Source organism: Polypterus senegalus, chromosome 10 (assembly GCF_016835505.1).
Source record: "Polypterus senegalus isolate Bchr_013 chromosome 10, ASM1683550v1, whole genome shotgun sequence".
Classification (NCBI taxonomy): Eukaryota; Metazoa; Chordata; class Cladistia; order Polypteriformes; family Polypteridae; genus Polypterus; species Polypterus senegalus.
Window position 1 is genome coordinate 83368043 of NC_053163.1, and position 17744 is coordinate 83385786.

At 35.7% G+C, this 17744-nt stretch overlaps 1 protein-coding gene across 1 annotated transcript in view; it reads left to right on the forward strand.

Moving 5' to 3' along the window:
- The window catches only part of btk (Bruton agammaglobulinemia tyrosine kinase), an 88667-nt gene that overhangs the window by 20725 nt on the left and 50198 nt on the right, over positions 1 to 17744 (forward strand). Inside the window, exons 2-4 of the mRNA XM_039766019.1 lie at positions 3536 to 3618; positions 5016 to 5178; positions 6153 to 6257. Of these exons, the coding sequence (XP_039621953.1) occupies positions 5035 to 5178; positions 6153 to 6257 (249 nt within the window). The 5' untranslated portion in view covers positions 3536 to 3618; positions 5016 to 5034. The remainder of the gene's footprint in view (positions 1 to 3535; positions 3619 to 5015; positions 5179 to 6152; positions 6258 to 17744) is intronic.

Genomic DNA, 17744 nt, shown 5'->3' on the forward strand with positions numbered 1-17744 from the left:
TCTACTTTAATGGAAGAGTCTATTACTATATTAATATAAAGGGTATATATACTTGCATTGCCTAGTACACCAATGGAAGAAAATGACTAACAACTAACAGTTTGTGTGTGTACTGAAATTCAGTGCATATACTGACAGTGCATTTCATATCTCAGCTATGAGCTGACAGGAGACACTAGAGACATGAAATGTCAACCATGTGTTATGCTGCTGATATGTTACAATAAGTGAGGGGGAGTAATTTAAAGTAATCTGTCCCATTACTTACATAGGAGTTTATAGACATTCTCAGCCTAAAGCAACTAGAAATTAATATTCCCACTGAGTGTGTTAGTATTCCATTTTTCATGTAAAGAAATAAAAAGGGAAAACTTAGTGAGATTCTCAACATAATGATTTTTTGTTGAAGTAAAACAAATGGACGAGAAACCTATGACCGTATAAAAAAGCAAAAAGCACCAAGACCTCAAGATCAGGCCTTTTCATTAGATTTTCACTGGTATATTTTATATCCACTCATCTATTAGTAGAGAGACACTGCACTTTTTAATATACAGTAACCCTATTCTTTCACTGAAATGATAACTCACACTTGTTATTGTGTCTTTTTTGATGGAAAATGATGAATTTTTAAAACATAAGTATTATTTTTAACTTTGATGCAAATAATTTAAGACATATGTTGACTAGACTGCACCGGCTCATCTGTCCTACATGCAATGTGCTGATAACACATAGTGGTGGTGAATGATATCTGCTAAAAAAAAGCAGGAAATGGTTGCCTTGTTTAAAATAGTATTCTGTGAAGCAGAAGCATTGCAATAATGGACACTTCTGTGCAGAGTTATTAGAATACAGTCTCATTTATAAGATGATTCTTTTAATTTTTAAATATTATATCTGAAGTTCTGTCAATACTTCAGAAAGTTGCTAGCAGTTACAATTTACTAAGGTTTTCAAAATAATTTATGAGCATGGGAGATTTTCTACTACTGTGGTGCCTTGTTATATTTAACTTTATTGTGTAAGGCAAGTCATTCACAAACTTAAGTTCGCTTACACTGGGACAGTTTTAGCACCAATTAACTGAACATGTACATCTTTGGAATGTAGGAAGAACTCAGCGTACCTTATGTGGATTTGAACTTCAGTATTGTAAGTGTGCGTGGAAGGCACCCCTGAGCTTATCTGCTCCATGTTTATCCATTGTGTATTCATTTCTGTTTATATTCTATACAATGTTGTTATTCTAGCAAAGCCATTTTGCATCTTGACATGATTGCTGCCACTTATATCTGTCTTTACATGGCTGTGTCTGTGTTGTTTACAGTTGCTTTGTCTTTTGCTGGTCTTGTGACACAGAGGTAACATGATTGCTCACTGTGTCATCAGACTACAACACCTACTGTATACAGTATATGATGGCAGCATGCAGCTGCATGCTTCTGAGCATTGTACTGAATAAATGCCAAGGTTTGAGAGAGGGACTGTGTTAGGGTTAGAGCTAGGATTCGGTGTTAGCACATTTACAATAATTATTATGATTTACTGGTTTTAGTATTCTATTCTGATGATTCATTTCAATTCAGGCCTGTCTTCTGACTATGCTTTTGTTTGCTCTTAAAATATTTTTTATATCTCCTGGCATTTATGTTGCCAAAAACAACCCTAAACATTTTTTTTATACGTTTTCATTTCACCTAGTCCCTAAAGCTGTGCATTAGCAGTAACAATTTTAATTTTATCACTGTGCCTCCCCATGTATAAATATGTGTATACTTGTATACAATCAGATGATTTCCAGCTGGCAAGATGTTGTTAGAGGCAAAACCCTTACCAGAATCAACAGAGCAGAGACCTCAGTGTTTAAGAGAAACAAACTCAGGGGTCCAGGAACACCAGGAGCTGCTAAAGGGAGTTCTACCTTGGTGTCCAAGGAGAACATCATAATTTTGGTTAAATCCATGTCATGGTCAGAATCAATTTGAGTGTGGAGGGGCAAAGAGAGTTTGGGTAATTTTCTGGACTCCAAGACAAGCATGCCACAAAGTTAAATAGCACCACTGCAATGATGTGATGCATTAGAGCAAACAGTGATTATATGATAACAATGGGGCATTGTTGATAACAACAACATGGATGTGGAGATCTGAAAAAACACAAAATAGTGGCACCCACAATCAAAACCAAAGCACAAAAAATGGCATGATGGTGTCATCAATAATTACAAAATTAAAATGAATATAAAAATGAAAAATATTGGTTGCAATGGATTCTACAAAGCAGAAAAAAATGAAATCATTACAATCCTAACTGACAGGAGTATAAGGCACAAGTTGAACAGGGACAGTATGAGAACAAGTCCCCCAACCTGGTAGACAGGGCTCTCAGAATTCTAGAAGCAGGCCCACAGAGGCCATATGAATTTGCTTGTTTTCCCTTTAATTTTAATGCTTTGCATTCTTTTTTTTTTCTTGTTATTCTTTCCTGTGAATATTTTTGTTAGTAAAGGTTCCATTTTTATTTAGAGTGCCTTTGACTGTCTTGGTGTTATTCTAAGTTTCTACAAGTGTGAACTCCTCTTATTTCAATTTTTACATACTGTACATATAATCCAAAAGATACATTATATATTGGTAAATAGAAACCAGGGTCAATTCTGCAACTAAACAGCATGTGGCAGCAGAAAGATTCAAAAAGCGATCATATGAAAAAAGAGGAACCTATACTGATGAAACCAGTCCCTCCTATAGGCAGTGCGCAAGCAGGTGTTGCCAGGGCACAGTGACTTATTCATGTGTAGACTAGAAGGTGTCCCAAAAGGAAATCCCTGAGGGACATGAGTTTAAATACAATGCCACAGGGGACTAGAAGAATGTCAAATGGACTCCCCTAAGTTGGTTATTGAGTACAGGCAGGCCCAAAAATGATTTGAAGCTTGCATTGAAATGAAGTCAGGCCTAGAAATTTAAATCAAAGTCATGTTTCATGGTTACAGACATACCAGCATAAATATGAGTTTCTAGTCTCTTGTAGTTTTAGGAATTTATAGCGCAGTCCCTGACTCCAAACTGCCTGCTCTTATACTTACCTCTGCACTGCTTTTGAATAGCTGATGATCATATGAATTTCACCTCAGGGAGCAAAAATGGTCTATCTTTCTGCCTGTCTATAGCCAAATAAGAGTTTGGGTAAAGTCCTTCTGTCGAGAAAGTAGTTTGGACATTTCTAAATAGAGAGAGAATTATGGTCAGAGTAAGAGTATTTTTTTTTTGTTTGTATTTAGTGGTGTAATGTTGAGCAAGACATCCCATCTGCTAGACTGGAGCAATGCCTGTATGACCGGTAGACTCGTTAGGGAAGCAGAATTTTGTTACATAACACCATTATTTCTGTAACTTGAGGCTCATTCTGGCCATTTTTATTCTTTATGGGAGTCATTTGGTTACTCTATTATTGCAAAAAGATTTTTATATACACATTTGCATTTATACAGTATGTAAATTTTTCTTTACAATTTTTCTTTTTTTTCCAGTTTATAGGTGCACTTTCCTTTCTCATTATGACAAGATGAAGTAAAGAAGACATCACAGATTGTAGTTATCTTCAGGCAAGCAAGTGAGTGAACGTCTGCTGTAGATGAAATGGTTCCACTAGCTTATGAAAGTGGTATCGGTTATTTCATGGACTGAAAACACTTTATTTTAACTGAAAATCAGTTTCCCTTAGATAAATGCATTTAGCACAATATAACCTGCCTTACAAAAATTAGGCACAAACAAATATCAATTAAAGGTCTGTCACAGTGGCTAAAATTAGTTTCCAGGATAATATCAATAAGGGACAGATCTGTTCTGCACACACTTGTCAACTTTTAATTAATATTTTTTTCAGCATAATTTAATGTCTTAATCATGTGGGTAGAGCATTATAAAAAATACCCATTCATATTATCTTTCCATTTCCTATATGAGAGGCAGGCAAAAGAGTGAAGTCTTCTTTAAAAAAAAAAAAAAAACCTTTTTCAATACTGACATATTTCTTACAGTTTTTAGTTAATCATCAACACATTGATATCTCTTTTGAGGTTTTAAAAATAACTGAAAACGGCAATAAAGACTGAAGTCGTGTTCACAGACTCCTATTGCTCTGCACATCTTCACACCTGCTTGTACTTTTTCGCCTGTTCTGGCCTCTAGTCATTTTTAGCCAACTTTCTTAACTTTGTTTCCTCATTTATTTTCCCTCTTCACTCTTTGTCTTCTGTAAGTTCTCATCTTTAGAAAATAATGTACCTGATAAAGGTTTAAAAATCAAACTTTGCATTAGTAAACACTTCTTTGTTTTTTGTGGCACATACAACCTTTACCATTTTTTAGGTACATGCTGATGCATCACTACTCTAAGAACATCTAACATACTAACAAAACAAATAATGCAACTGTGCAAAGCAGAGCTTCTTATTAACATACTATAACAGTCAAAATTAAGACTGAAAAAAGCAGCCTTTTTTATGTGGTCAGAGTGGAAGTTTTAGCTGTCAGAAAATGAATGATAATTACTGTGAGGGAGGTTGGAGGAAATATCATTTTTCAAGTGGGCTTATCGTATGTTTTAATGTTTGAGAAAAAGATTACATTTCAAATGTCTCTCTGTCTCTGTTCAGAGCTGCTCATCATGCTGGTTTATTGGAACAAAATCTCAACCTGGAAGCATGTTTGTTATTTGTGAAGATGTTTACACTATAAGTAGACATGCATGAATGTAAAGCTGTTGTAGTTCTTTAGATGAATACATTAGCAACCAAGGAAGTGATTTCCATATTCATCATGCAAGACTTTCAGTATGTCCCACTTATTCACATGTGACTCTCTATTATATTTTCTGTAGTTTATACTCAGTGACATAAATGCTGCTCCGAGGTGGGTTCTTTTTCAGCAGACTGAAGTCTAGTCACTGTACATGTTGGAAAATGTCTTCTTTTTACTAATGGTTTTATGTCTTTTTCACTTTAGATTGCTTCAAAATTCAGCAATGGCAGAAAATAATATTCTGGAAGAAGTGCTCCTTAAACGCTCTCAGCAAAAAAAGAAAACCTCTCCTTTGAACTACAAAGAAAGGCAGTTTGTTCTCACCACGGAAAAGCTGTCTTACTATGATTATGATCCAGAAAAAGATGTATGTTGCTAATATTAACCCTTTTTTTGCCAAGGGATAAAGAGAGTCACATATGACATACAGAATATTTTAATGCAGGTCTAATTATTTTACTTAAGACAAACTGCACCTTTGAAATTTATTCACTTAAAACTCCCTTTTTCACAACATTTCTACTAATATGACATAAATAGATGAGTCCATGTTATTTTCTTTGTTAAATGATATGTTTAGTAATAGTAACTGTAACAAGTAATTATTCACATCTAACTCGCTGACCTATAATATTTAATATTGTATAATTATTTTCTAGTTAATCCTTCAGAAATGTGTGAATGTCTTAAACCAGGAGTCTACAATTTCAGTCCAGCTGGTGAGCTGTACTGGCTGCAGGTTTTTGTTCCATCTTGATTGCTTAATTAGAAACCACTCCTTGCCAGTTACAGATTTTATTTAATTTTATGGCTTGTTAGTGTTTTTATTTTGACTTGTCCGGTCATTCTTATACCGGAGATTTTTTCCTTTTCAAAGATATCATCACATGACTTGTAACTTAAAACGGAATAGTAATTATCAGCCATTCACTTTTTTTCTCTTCAGTTTCCTTCCAAATATTTTATTAAAGCAGATGGTTCATGATGAATACACAGATGCATAAATGGAAAAAAGTGAGATAGATAATTGCTTTTAATTGCTGTTTAAGACTAAAATAGACAATTAAGAGTAGGGAATACTAAAAAGTGAGACAACTAAAATTAAGGATAATAGTATTATATAAGCAACAAGTGCTTCAACAGCAATAAATGGCTTGTCATTACAAAACTGGGTTGAAACAAAAACCTTCAGCCACCATGGTACTCCAGGACTAACTTTGCAGACCCTTGTCTTAAACTGTCTTCACAAATAAATGTGGCAGTGCCACAAGGCTACAGAGAAGAATGAAATTATTATGTGGCTTCAGTAATATTAATTGATATTTACTTGTTTGTTTACAGAAAAGAAAAAGTTTGAAGGGCTCTGTTGATGTTGAAAAAATTAGGTTTGTGGAGACTGTAATTCCAGAGGAAAATGCGATTCCTGAAAGGCACTTTCCATTTCAGGTAAAAAAAATTAAAAATAAATAAATAAATAATGTCATTCCTAGCTTTTAAGAAGTCAGTTTTTCTCTGCATCAGTCATTATATGCTTAGAAGACTTGTTATTGTCCTTTTATATTCTAATCTTTGGGAAAATAAAACTAATCACATATTTGCACATTATTAAGTAAAATGTTTGTTGTGCGGCCTAAATTATTCAGAAAAGCATGTCCTGGTATATTATAGGCTGATGCCGGAATTATTTAGGGTAGATATTGCAAATAGTGTGACATAGTTTGAGTTACAGGAAACCAGTATATATGGGGTTGTCTGACTGGCTCCTATTTCAGTTTTATTTCTGAATGGAAGAAAACATTCCAAGGCGAATGTGGACAACAGTTTTGAAACATTTGATTAAAGATAACTCTGTTTTTCAAGTAGTTTATTGAAGTTAGAATCATCCATATTAGCTACAAAATTCTGTTACACATGCACTCACACACAAGTGTAAGCATAAACTTGCAAGATTTTTTGAGGCAGTTTAGTTAAGATAAAGTCGTTTACTGACCAAAGTAGACAGAAAGAGGAACAACAAAGAAAGGTAAGCAAATAAAGGGGAAAGTCCAAAGACAAAAGAAACGTTGCAATGTCAAAAAGAAGCTCGAGCAAGCAAAGAGATAAGAAGGGCTCATTTCTGTACATACCCTGCAGAAATACAGCTGAGTAGCATTAAACTTATTATAAATATAAAAATCCTCCTCTTTATTATGATTTTTGCAAATAAACTCTATAATGACTGCAATAGTGGACAGATCCTGCTAATATTAGCAATTACTATAATGTTTTGTTATATTGTTATATTATTCATAAGTGGTTTATAGCTTAGATATGTTCATGAGATATGCTCAGTTTAATTGGTTTTAACCACTATTCCATGTTACAATTAAAGTCTAAGTATTTTATGGTGGAATAGTGTGGAGAAATGATGCACTTCAGTACTTTGATTTTCATTTTTCTTATTCTTTTAGTGCCTTATGTTTAACAGTGCATGTTGACAATGTATTTATATGGGTTTTCCTTGAAAACTCCAGTTTCTTCTCAGAGTTGTTAGACATGTGTTTAGGTTTATTGGGAGCTTTAGACTAGCTTTCCGGTGGAATGCCATCCTCTGGTATCTATTGTTGAAACCTTCAGCTATTGTAGCTATCTTCAGGGTTAACCAGTACAAATAGTTGTTGAAAATACACAGGCAGATTTTCAGGCCATGTATTCAAATGTAATTCAAAACAGATTAACCAAGTTTGTTGTTACTAATACTTTTAAACAGCAAAGCATTTCAGTTAGAGAAAGTGAGCCTTCTGTGACAGTTCAAATTATATTTGGATATCATTCAAAAACACAAAAAGAGTTACTGAAGTAATATAATTAATACACACCACTGTTAAAAATAAAAAGCCTTAGGTTTTTCAAGAAATGTAATACAAAAGTTTGAATAATCCTAGTTTATTGTTGAAATATCAAAGATGATGGAGAGCAGTCTCATTAATCAAGCTTACTTTTCAACTGTGAGTGGTGATATGAGAGACAAATCACAAATATATCAGAAAGAAGTGTATTACCTCCACGTGACTTGAGAGTCTTTCACAGTCAATGAAAATAATCTACTGCAGTAACCCAGATTTTACCACCCTCTTAGATGTAACTGCTGCTGAAATTTCTATATGAATCCTGTTAAAAGTACATTTTTTTGTCAATATAGATTTTACAGAGAACATAAAAGTAATACAAAAGATACAGTATGCTGTTTCAACCATTTATTTTTATATTTACAAAACAGCATGGTCTCCTAGCAGTAGGATCTTTGACCATGAGAATAACATAAGAACTTAACTAATTAAACACCCTTAATCCTGTCACTTCATTGAAAATGCAGATAATGGACTCTGATATTTAATGTAAACGATATCAGTGGTTGGTAATCTACTGTGAGGGATGATTATGCTATCCAATTACTGAAGAGACAATCGTTTTGGATTTTCAAATCAAACGCTGTGACACTTTTTGGTCTTCATGAACTTAATGATTTGTTCAGTTACATGTAGGAGTTAATTTATCCATTTCCTTGTTAATTCTCCTGTTCTTTGATTTAACTATTTGGTCTTGGCTTGAGGCCTAGGTTTAAATTTTTTTTTTTCAGTCTTTTTGTAAGGCTCCTGTTATGTTTAGAATAATACTAAATTTCTTAATTTGTTTTTATATTTTTCTTTTTTGCTTGTGCTCTGTTCTTTTGTAAGACTGTTAATACTAGCTTAACTTTAAAAAATAATCCTTCTGTTCTTGGTATCAGCAGCTTGACCTGTACCTGAGATCAGTGAGTTTAGTATTAAGAGATATGTTGGTGTCAGATTTTTGATTCAGTCATTATTTTCTTCAGTACCTAATTCTTGCTTTACAGTATATCCAATGTATTGCTTAACTGTTCTTTCTTCTTTTTAAATTTGCCTTAAAATTATGCCAGTAAAAATGTAACTTTGTATTTTGGGTGTTTAGATAACACTGTCGTGCACAGATCAGAGTCCAAGATCAAACTGCTGAGTTAGTTTGAATATGGCAGCTTTAAAGGCCAGAAAGGAAAATTAAGTCATCAAAGCCGGAAGCAGAAGGGTCCTCTTCCATAGGCTCAGACCCGGATGTCACATCATCAAAAGGGCCAGAACTTGAAGGCTCTTCTTCCATAGGTTCTATACCGAAAATGATGTCATCCACGATGCCGGAAGTGACATCTTTATAGCCGGAACCGCAAGTGACGTTATCCAAGGGCCGGAAACAGAAGTGGGGACAGGCAGAATTTCCCGTGAACGATCTTGAGGAAAGTGAGAAAAAGAGTCAGCGCACTCCGCCACCCCCTGGTCTGGTGGGGAATTACTCTCATTTAGGCCATTTAGCTGCCTCCCATGCGTGCATGTGTGACAATATATATACTGTACATGATTTTTGCCAGTGCATGTTTTCTTACGATAAAGAAGAACACAGGAAGCAACTTTGTAATTTAACATTACTCTAGAACAGAAGTACTTGTAAATGATTTTAAATAGTGTCCAGTGCAAATGGAAAAGTAAAGGTGTATATATAAAATATGCTGAAATATTATGTGTTTTATACCAGATATAAGAAGATATACTGTATATAGACTTGTGACTTGATGTGGTAAATAGTGTTATAGGTCTCCATTAGTATACAGTGGCCTGTAGGGGGTGTCTCAGACCCCAAACACCATACACAACAAGCAGTACCGGTTTTAGAATGAGTCTTTTATTACATGTAATACCTTTTCTAAAAAGCACTAAATACAGTAATCTCGCTTTGTTCCTTTATTCGTTCTTTCCATCTTTCTTTCTTTTCTTATCTTTTCCTCCACTGCCTCCACCCCAAGTGAGATTTGTCCTTCATCAGTCGACTCTGACTCATTTGGGTGAGGTGGAACATTACCTTTTAAGCTGGACTCAGGAGTACTTCAGCATGTTAGCACTGCACTCAGGAAGCAATTCCAGGTCAGGTGGAACCTCCAACTGACAGGGGTGTCTCCTCCCATCAACACTCCCTAGTGGCAGCTGTGGACCCCAACGGGATATCCTCCAAAACTACAACTTTCAAGCAGCCCTGTGGGTGTCTGAATGGGATCCTTGCAGTAGGGGTGATGCCATTTAGTGTATTGGGGGAACCCATGTCCTCAGGAGGCAGTTTCCCTCTGTCTTTTCATTATGCTGAAATCACTACAGACAAAGGAAACAGTAACCATCCCTGCCAATATGCCCATCTATGTATATTGTCCATCTGTGATTAGGGCCTCCCAGCTGGATAAATAAACTATATGGATCTCAGCCAGGATGCTAGCCAATTCATGCCCTTCTTTACAATATCTATAAAGATGATAGAACATCTTTCTACCCATTGTTAATAAAAAAATAGGATATTGGATTAAGTCATAGAGCTTACAAGTGATAGCCACTGACATTGCCAATCTGTCAAGGGTTGATTTCCTTTTTGAATGTGACAGTGCTGGGTAGGCTTTGGTTCTGGTGGCTATGAATGGATTAAACAGGTTTTATAATGGGTAGATGAATACTTAATCACAGACTGAGTGTGGCATTGACTGAAGCCTTCAAGAACTGTTCTTCTCCAGCATCCACTTTAGTCAGCATGGTTTAGTATAGCAAATCACACAAATTACAAATCTCTTTTCTTTATACAAAATGAATGTTTTCTAGTGCATATGGAAGTGTTGATTAAAATTAATTCATGTCACAGATTTAACTCCAAGTAAAAATGTATTGCATTATTTTTCACTTAATTTATAGTCAAGATCAAAGAAAAGACAAATAGGGTATAGAAACACATTGGCTAATTTCTATGTTATCTACTTGGTAATCTGGTCGTGTGCTGCTTAGCACTTGTTTAAATATTTCTTTCAACTTGGCTTAACAGCCAGGAACTCTATAACAAAGTTAAATTTGACTGCCTTTTTCAGGCTATGTTCATTGTATTACATATTTTGGTATATATTGTATTACATATTTTGGTATGCTTTTGTTTATATAGTGTTTATTAATTGTTTATAATAAGCATATTTGAGGTTAACTATAGACTAAGCATAATTATAAACATATAAACCATAAACAGCATAGTATGTGAAGTTTCAGGGCAGGTGACTCTTATTTTGTAAATTGTATTTTAACTATTTATAACACAAGCATAATACATTATGAATTAAAATATAATTTTGACCTGTTTAGTTATTGGTCTAGTAGTTCACAATGTGTCACATCCATTCATCTCTCCATATATGCAATAGCACCTGTGGATTGAGCTATAATAAAACCCAACATTAATAAGTAAGGGGAAAAACACATCCTGGAATGTGTATTCTAACCATGTAATCATATACCCATTTTAAATGACAAGAGGTTTAGTGGCCTTAAGAACTCAGGCCACTCATTTATCCATCAAGACAAATGAATGTTTATTGAATAAAAACTCTATACCACTTCAGAATAGGGGAGATTGTAGATGATGAACAACTGCTTGAAAAGCCGTGCATGTTTTCTTAGGATAAAGAGGGACACAGGAAGCAACATTTTAATTCAACATTACTCTAGAACAGAAGTACTGTACTCAGGTCCAGTCTTGGAGGTTTGCAGTGGCTGTGGGTTTTTGCTTTAACCACATTTTTAATTAGAATCCATTGATTTACTACTAAAACCATATATTTTTGGGCTTAGAACTCGTTTGTTATGATTCAGAATCCTTAATTGCCTATTTTAGTTTTAAATAGCTGCATTAAGATTTAAATCATTGCCTGTTTTCTTATCCAGACATCAGTTAATACTGAGGTGCAGATGACAAAGGAATCACCAGTTCTCCAGGTAATGGAGTTGTATGTAGCAGAGCATAATTATGATATTATAGCAATAACGGAAATCTGGCTAAATAACAAAGATGGGGATGAGTGTAACATAGAGGGATACACATTTTTAGGAAGGATAGACAGAACAGAAAAGGAGGTGGGGTTGCTGTTTATGCCAAACAGGGTTTAAATGTAAGTCATCTTCAGTTGGATGATGAGCCCCATCTTAGTGAGGACATGTGGCTTCGCCTGGAAAATATTAGGGAAAAGGTCTTATTTTAGGAGTGTGTTATAGACCACCCAATTCAGACCGTAATTTCAACACACATCTTTTTAGTAATATCAAAAAGGCAAGTTTACAGGGGGATATTATAGTCATGGGGGACTTTAATTATCCAAATATTAACTGGGATAACCTTGCAGATGAAGGAGCAAAAGAGCAGGAGTTTTTAGAAGTAATCAGCAACTGTTTTTTAACACAGCATGTTAAAGCACCAACAAGGGGTGAAGCCTGTCTGGATTTAGTATTCTGTAATAATCAGGATAGAATTGAGGGTGTAGAGGTGATTGAACCACTAGGGTCAAGTGACCATAATGTAATACAATTCTCAGTATTTTGTACAAATGCAAAGACTAAAATTGTTAAGTTGAACTTTGGTAGGGCTAATTTTGAGCAGATGCGACAAAGTCTAAGTAGGATAGACTGGGATAAGCTTTTAAATGTGGAGACAGTCGAGGAGCAGTGGAACAGGTTTAAAAATGTTTTACATGTAATGCAGGACAGATACATACCTAAATTTGGAATTAATAGGAAACTAAAAAACTCCACGATGGATTAATAAAGATTTAAAAAAGAAGTTGCAAAGGAAAAAACTGCTGTATAAGGCATATAAGACTAATGACTGCAAAGAGAATCGTAGCAGTATGAGAACATGAGGGCAACCATTAAGAAGGATATCAGAGAGGCTAAAAGACAGTTGGAGAGGAATATAGCAGATAAGGCGAAAGAAGACCCCAAGAGATTCTTTCAGTATTTTAGTAGTAAAAGAACAGTTAAGGAGGAGGTCAAGTTCATCAGGAATAGTAAAGGGAATTAAAAGATACAGACAATGAAATAGCAGATGCCCTAAACTTACATTTTTCTGAGGTGTTTACAAGTGAGCAAGTGGATAACCTCCCAGAGGTAAACGCAACTACTAAGGAGGTACTGAGGGATTTGGAAATTGTAGAGGGAGAAGTGCTGCTCAGATTAAATAAGATGAAATCAAACAAATCACCAGGCCCAGATAATATTTATCCTCGTGTTCTTAAGGAGGCTAGTGAGTACATATATAAACCCTTGACACATATTTTTAGGAAGTCACTGCGCACTGGAGAGATTCCAAGGACTGGAAAATGGCAAATATCATCCCATTATATAAAAAGGGTGACAGGGCAGATCCAAGCAACTATAGGCCAGTAAGCTTAACATGCATCACAGGAAAATTAATGGAAGGAATTATTAAGGATAAGATTGAGCAACACATGGCAAGGACAGGAGTTATTCTGAACAGTCAGCATGGGTTCAGAAAGGGAGGTCATGTTTTACTAACATGTTGGAATTCTATGAGGAGGCAACAAAAGGATACGATCAAAGTGGAGCTTATGATATTATTTATCTGGACTTTCAGAAAGCATTTGATAAGGTGCCACATGAGAGGTTGGGCATCAAGTTAAAAGAAGTGGGAGTTCAGGGTGATGTTTTTAGATGGGTGCAGAATTGGCTCAGACACAGGAAGCAGAGGGTGATGGTGCTAGGAACCTTGTCAGAACTGGCGGATGTTAAGAGTGGTGTTCCACAGGGGTCAGTGCTAGGTGCTATTTTTAATATATATAAATGATTTAGATAGGAATATAAGTAACAAGCTGGTTAAGTTTGCAGATGATACCAAGATAGGTGGATTAGCAGATAATTTGGAATCCGTTATATCATTACAGAAGGACTTGGATAGCATACAGGCTTGGGCAGATTTGTGGCAGATGAAATTTAATGTCAGTAAATGTAAAGTATTACACATAGGAAGTAAAAATATTAGGTTTGAATACACAATGGGGTGGAAAATCAAGAGTACACCTTATGAGAAGGATTTACGAGTCATAGTGGACTCTAAGCTATCAACTTCCTAACAGTGTTCAGAAGCCATTAAGAAGGCTAACAGAATGTTAGGTTATATAGCACGATCTGTGGAGTACAAGTCCAAGGAGGTTATGCTCAACCTTTATAATGCACTGGTGAGGCCTCATCTTGAGTACTGTGTGCAGTTTTGGTCTCCAGGCTACAAAAAGGACATAGCAGCTAGAAAAGGTCCAGAGAAGAGCGACTAGGCTGATTCCAGGTCTACAGGGGTTGAATTATGAGGAAAGATTAAAAGAGCTGAGCCTTTACAGTTTAAGCAAAAGAAGATTAAGAGGTGACATGATTGAAGTGTTTAAAATTATGAAGGGAATTAGTACAGTGGATCGAGACTTGTATTTTAAAATGAATTCATCAAGAACATGGGGACACAGTTGGAAACTTGTTACGGGTAAATTTCGCAGAAACATTAGGAAGTTTTTCTTTACACAAAGAACGATAGACACTTGGAATAAGCTACCAAGTAGTGTGGTAGACAGTAAGACGTTAGGGACTTTCAAAACTTGACTTGATGTTTTCTTGGAGGAAACAAGTGGATAGGACTGGCGAGCTTTGTTGGGCTGAATGGCCTGTTCTCGTCTAGATTGTTCTAATGTTCTAATGTGTTTCCATTTAAATCTGTGTATGCACATCATAATGTATCTATGTTAATACAATGTTTTGAAATAAATGAGACAGAAAACCTACACCCACTGTGGACCTCCATGACTGGAGTTGAGTGCCCCTGCTCTAGAGGCTCTATGGTTTCACATTTATAATAACATTAGCTTAGAAAAACACTTGGCCAAAGCTGCTCTGTTCAGCGAGCAAGCCAAAAAACTGAAGTGCAATTCAATCATTGTTTTGTGCCTTTATCCTATTGTTTCCAGCTGCTCATGTCTTGAAAAAAGTGAGGGGTGAACTATTCATGTTCATTGTGTGCCCTGTGCAATATGACCCTGACCTCACAACACAACCTCAAATAGAACTACCATTCTCTCCTGCAGGAACATACATCTGAGCAACTGCAATGCAATTTTACTTTTTTGTTCTGACTTACATTATTCATATGCTGCCAGGCAGTGGTTGTATTGTTTGTCACTAGGTAAGAAGTTCTAAAAACTAAAGATTAAATAAGGTGTTGTCATGTATTTAATATCAGACCAGAACCAGTCAATCCATTAGGTGACATAGGTAGCTGCCTAGGGCGCTGTCACTTGAGGGGAGCCGTTTATGAAAGTTAAGTGGCATGTGCTCACCACTATGGGCACCTCAGTTTTACCATAGTTATGGTAAATCAAACGGTGTGCACTCCATATGTACAGGGTATGGACAGAGAAGGGGACCCAGCCACCATGCCTAGAGTACCACAGAGGCTTTGACTAACAATGCACCAGACCTGGATTTATAAGAGCACACATATAGAAATAGAAATATTGTACTGTCTGCATATAGTAGCAACAGTTTTGAAAAGAAATGAAATTAGGAGATAAGGAATAAGTATAGACTAGCCTATTGTCAACTAGTAGGAGATCAAAAATCTAGAAAAGATCCTCAGTGTGCAAAACCAACAGTCAATTTATAACTAGGATATGCTATGGAATAGTGCAGATCCTGAAAGGAGTTCTTGTCATGTTTAGTTGCTGATCCAAACCACAATATAATGGTTGAAGTTAGAACAGACCAAATTATTTCTGTGTAGAACTGAATCAGCATCTTCTGTGTTAGATTGCACTCTCTTCTGACTTTTTTTATGATGGAATCTATGTTAGTCCTTCATTCCAATTCCTGTGTGATTACAGATCCCAGAAACCTAAAGATTTCCAGAAATTACACATTATTGTTAAGTTGTGGGAAGAGGAGGTAAAATTGTGGGAGATCCCTTCTGAAGTCCACTGTCATCTCCACAGTTGAAGGTGTTTAGCTCCAGATTGTTCTGTCCACACCAATTAATGACTCTAAGCACACTTCAGACACAATTAAGACCTACTTGGATTAGAAATTTGCAGTATAACACTGGCCACCTCACAGCCACGGCTCTAATATAACTAGCTTTGGGATCACATGGATAGGGAAGATAGCAAAAAGCAGCCAAGGTGAAAAGAAAAGCAAATTCTGCACAATGTACACTGCTAAAAAATTACATTTTGAGAAAGGCCACACAATTCTGATTTGTTTTAAAAACATTTAACTTTTGTCAGGAATAGGCTGGGATTCTGCTCCTTAACCATTCGTTTTGTAGTATACTCTCAATTCTAAATGTATTTTTTGCATTCATGTAAGTTTTTGCATATATAAAAGTTTGTTTGTTTTTTGTTTTGAATGGAAAAAATAATGTCATTATTTTTACCATCTTGATTTTCACTATTTGCGCAATGTCTGAACGCTAGTCTTGTAACTGCATCACTGTGCTTGTGATATCATGTGATGCCATGCAAAGGTATGGACTTAATCACACTTTAAGGTTAACCCTCTGTGGTAGTTTTGGTCCTCCAGCTTTGAATGTTTTGCTCTTCAACTGTCAATCTTGCCTTTCTCATTTGGCTTTGGTTGCTCATTTTCATTTTTACTTCATGGTATTTTTGGCTAAAATTCCTGTCTTTTTCATCCTCTTCTTCACAATAAACCTCAATCCCTTCTGAATAATAATGTGTTTCTTCTACAGTCTGCTTCTGTACCCTTGGATCCAGTTATGCTGTATGGTAATGCTTGTTATACACAGTCACATGATTGAGGTTGCTCTATAGAGGATGGTTGACCAGGTACAGAAAAACAAGAATGCAGGAGATTATTCTGTCTGGGTGCCAACTTTGCCATCTTTTGCTGGAAACCTCCTGACTCACTCTTTGTAAATTTCTGGAAATCCTCTTTCTTTAATTTATTCTTACTTGAGCTTTTATCATAGACCATTTGGTTCCGGTATGAAGAAGTGGCAAGATGCTCTTCATTTGCTTCAAAGATGGTTGGCATGATGGTCTGCTCCATGCCACTAATCTTAATCCTTAATTTTACCCTTTTTTATTCCTTTTTCTCCTCTGGAGCTTATTGTGTCTGTCTGGCATCTCTCACCTGTCTGCATTTGCATCAGAAAAATTTTCCCTATATGGACCCTTTTTACAGCGCAATTTGGTAGAGAATGGAAGTTGGGTGCCATGGGAGGAATGGGATGTTGTTGCTTGTTTTTGTGCTTATTGAACTTAAAAAAAAAATTTGATCACAACAGCAAACTGTTTAGGAAGCAGACATATTAAGATAACATATTTGTTTTATTAAGGTCAGAAATCCAAGAAAAAGTTCACAATTCAAGCAGGAGAGCACACATCAAAGTAATAAAAACAAAAGCAAACATCCTTCAAAATCACAAACCAAAAGGCAAAATCCAAAACACACAAAATGTCAAAAAAGGTAATCCAAAATTCAATAAGTAAACTCAATGTCCTAAACATGAAGCAAAACTCAAAACAACAACACACTAAACAGGGTCATTAGAACAGTTGGAGCTATAAATAGTAGTAGTAAAATTCAAGTGCAAATGAGTGAACAAACCTTGAAATGCCCCAGACCAAAATAGGACCGGCCTGAAATATTCTAAAACAGTATACTAAAGTCTTTGCATGGTGCTGTCATATGTTTAAAAAAGCTGTTTTTTAAATAGCAAATATTTTTGCTGTCAACACCTGAAGGTAAGTCAACATGCTTATATATCACTTTTTTTAAGAATTATCTAAATCATCTCACTACTGAATATTATGCTGAGGTGACTGGCAAGTAGTGTGGCTTATCCAAGATATACTGCGTATCCTCAAATATCTCTTACCATGATGGTTAGAAATGCAGGAGATTTAATCTTGCTCTATTGCATATTATATGGGAATTTAAAATTCTATATATATAATTCACTAAGGCAAGACACCCATGGAAAGCATGCCGGAAGGGGCATGGATTCACTAAGCCG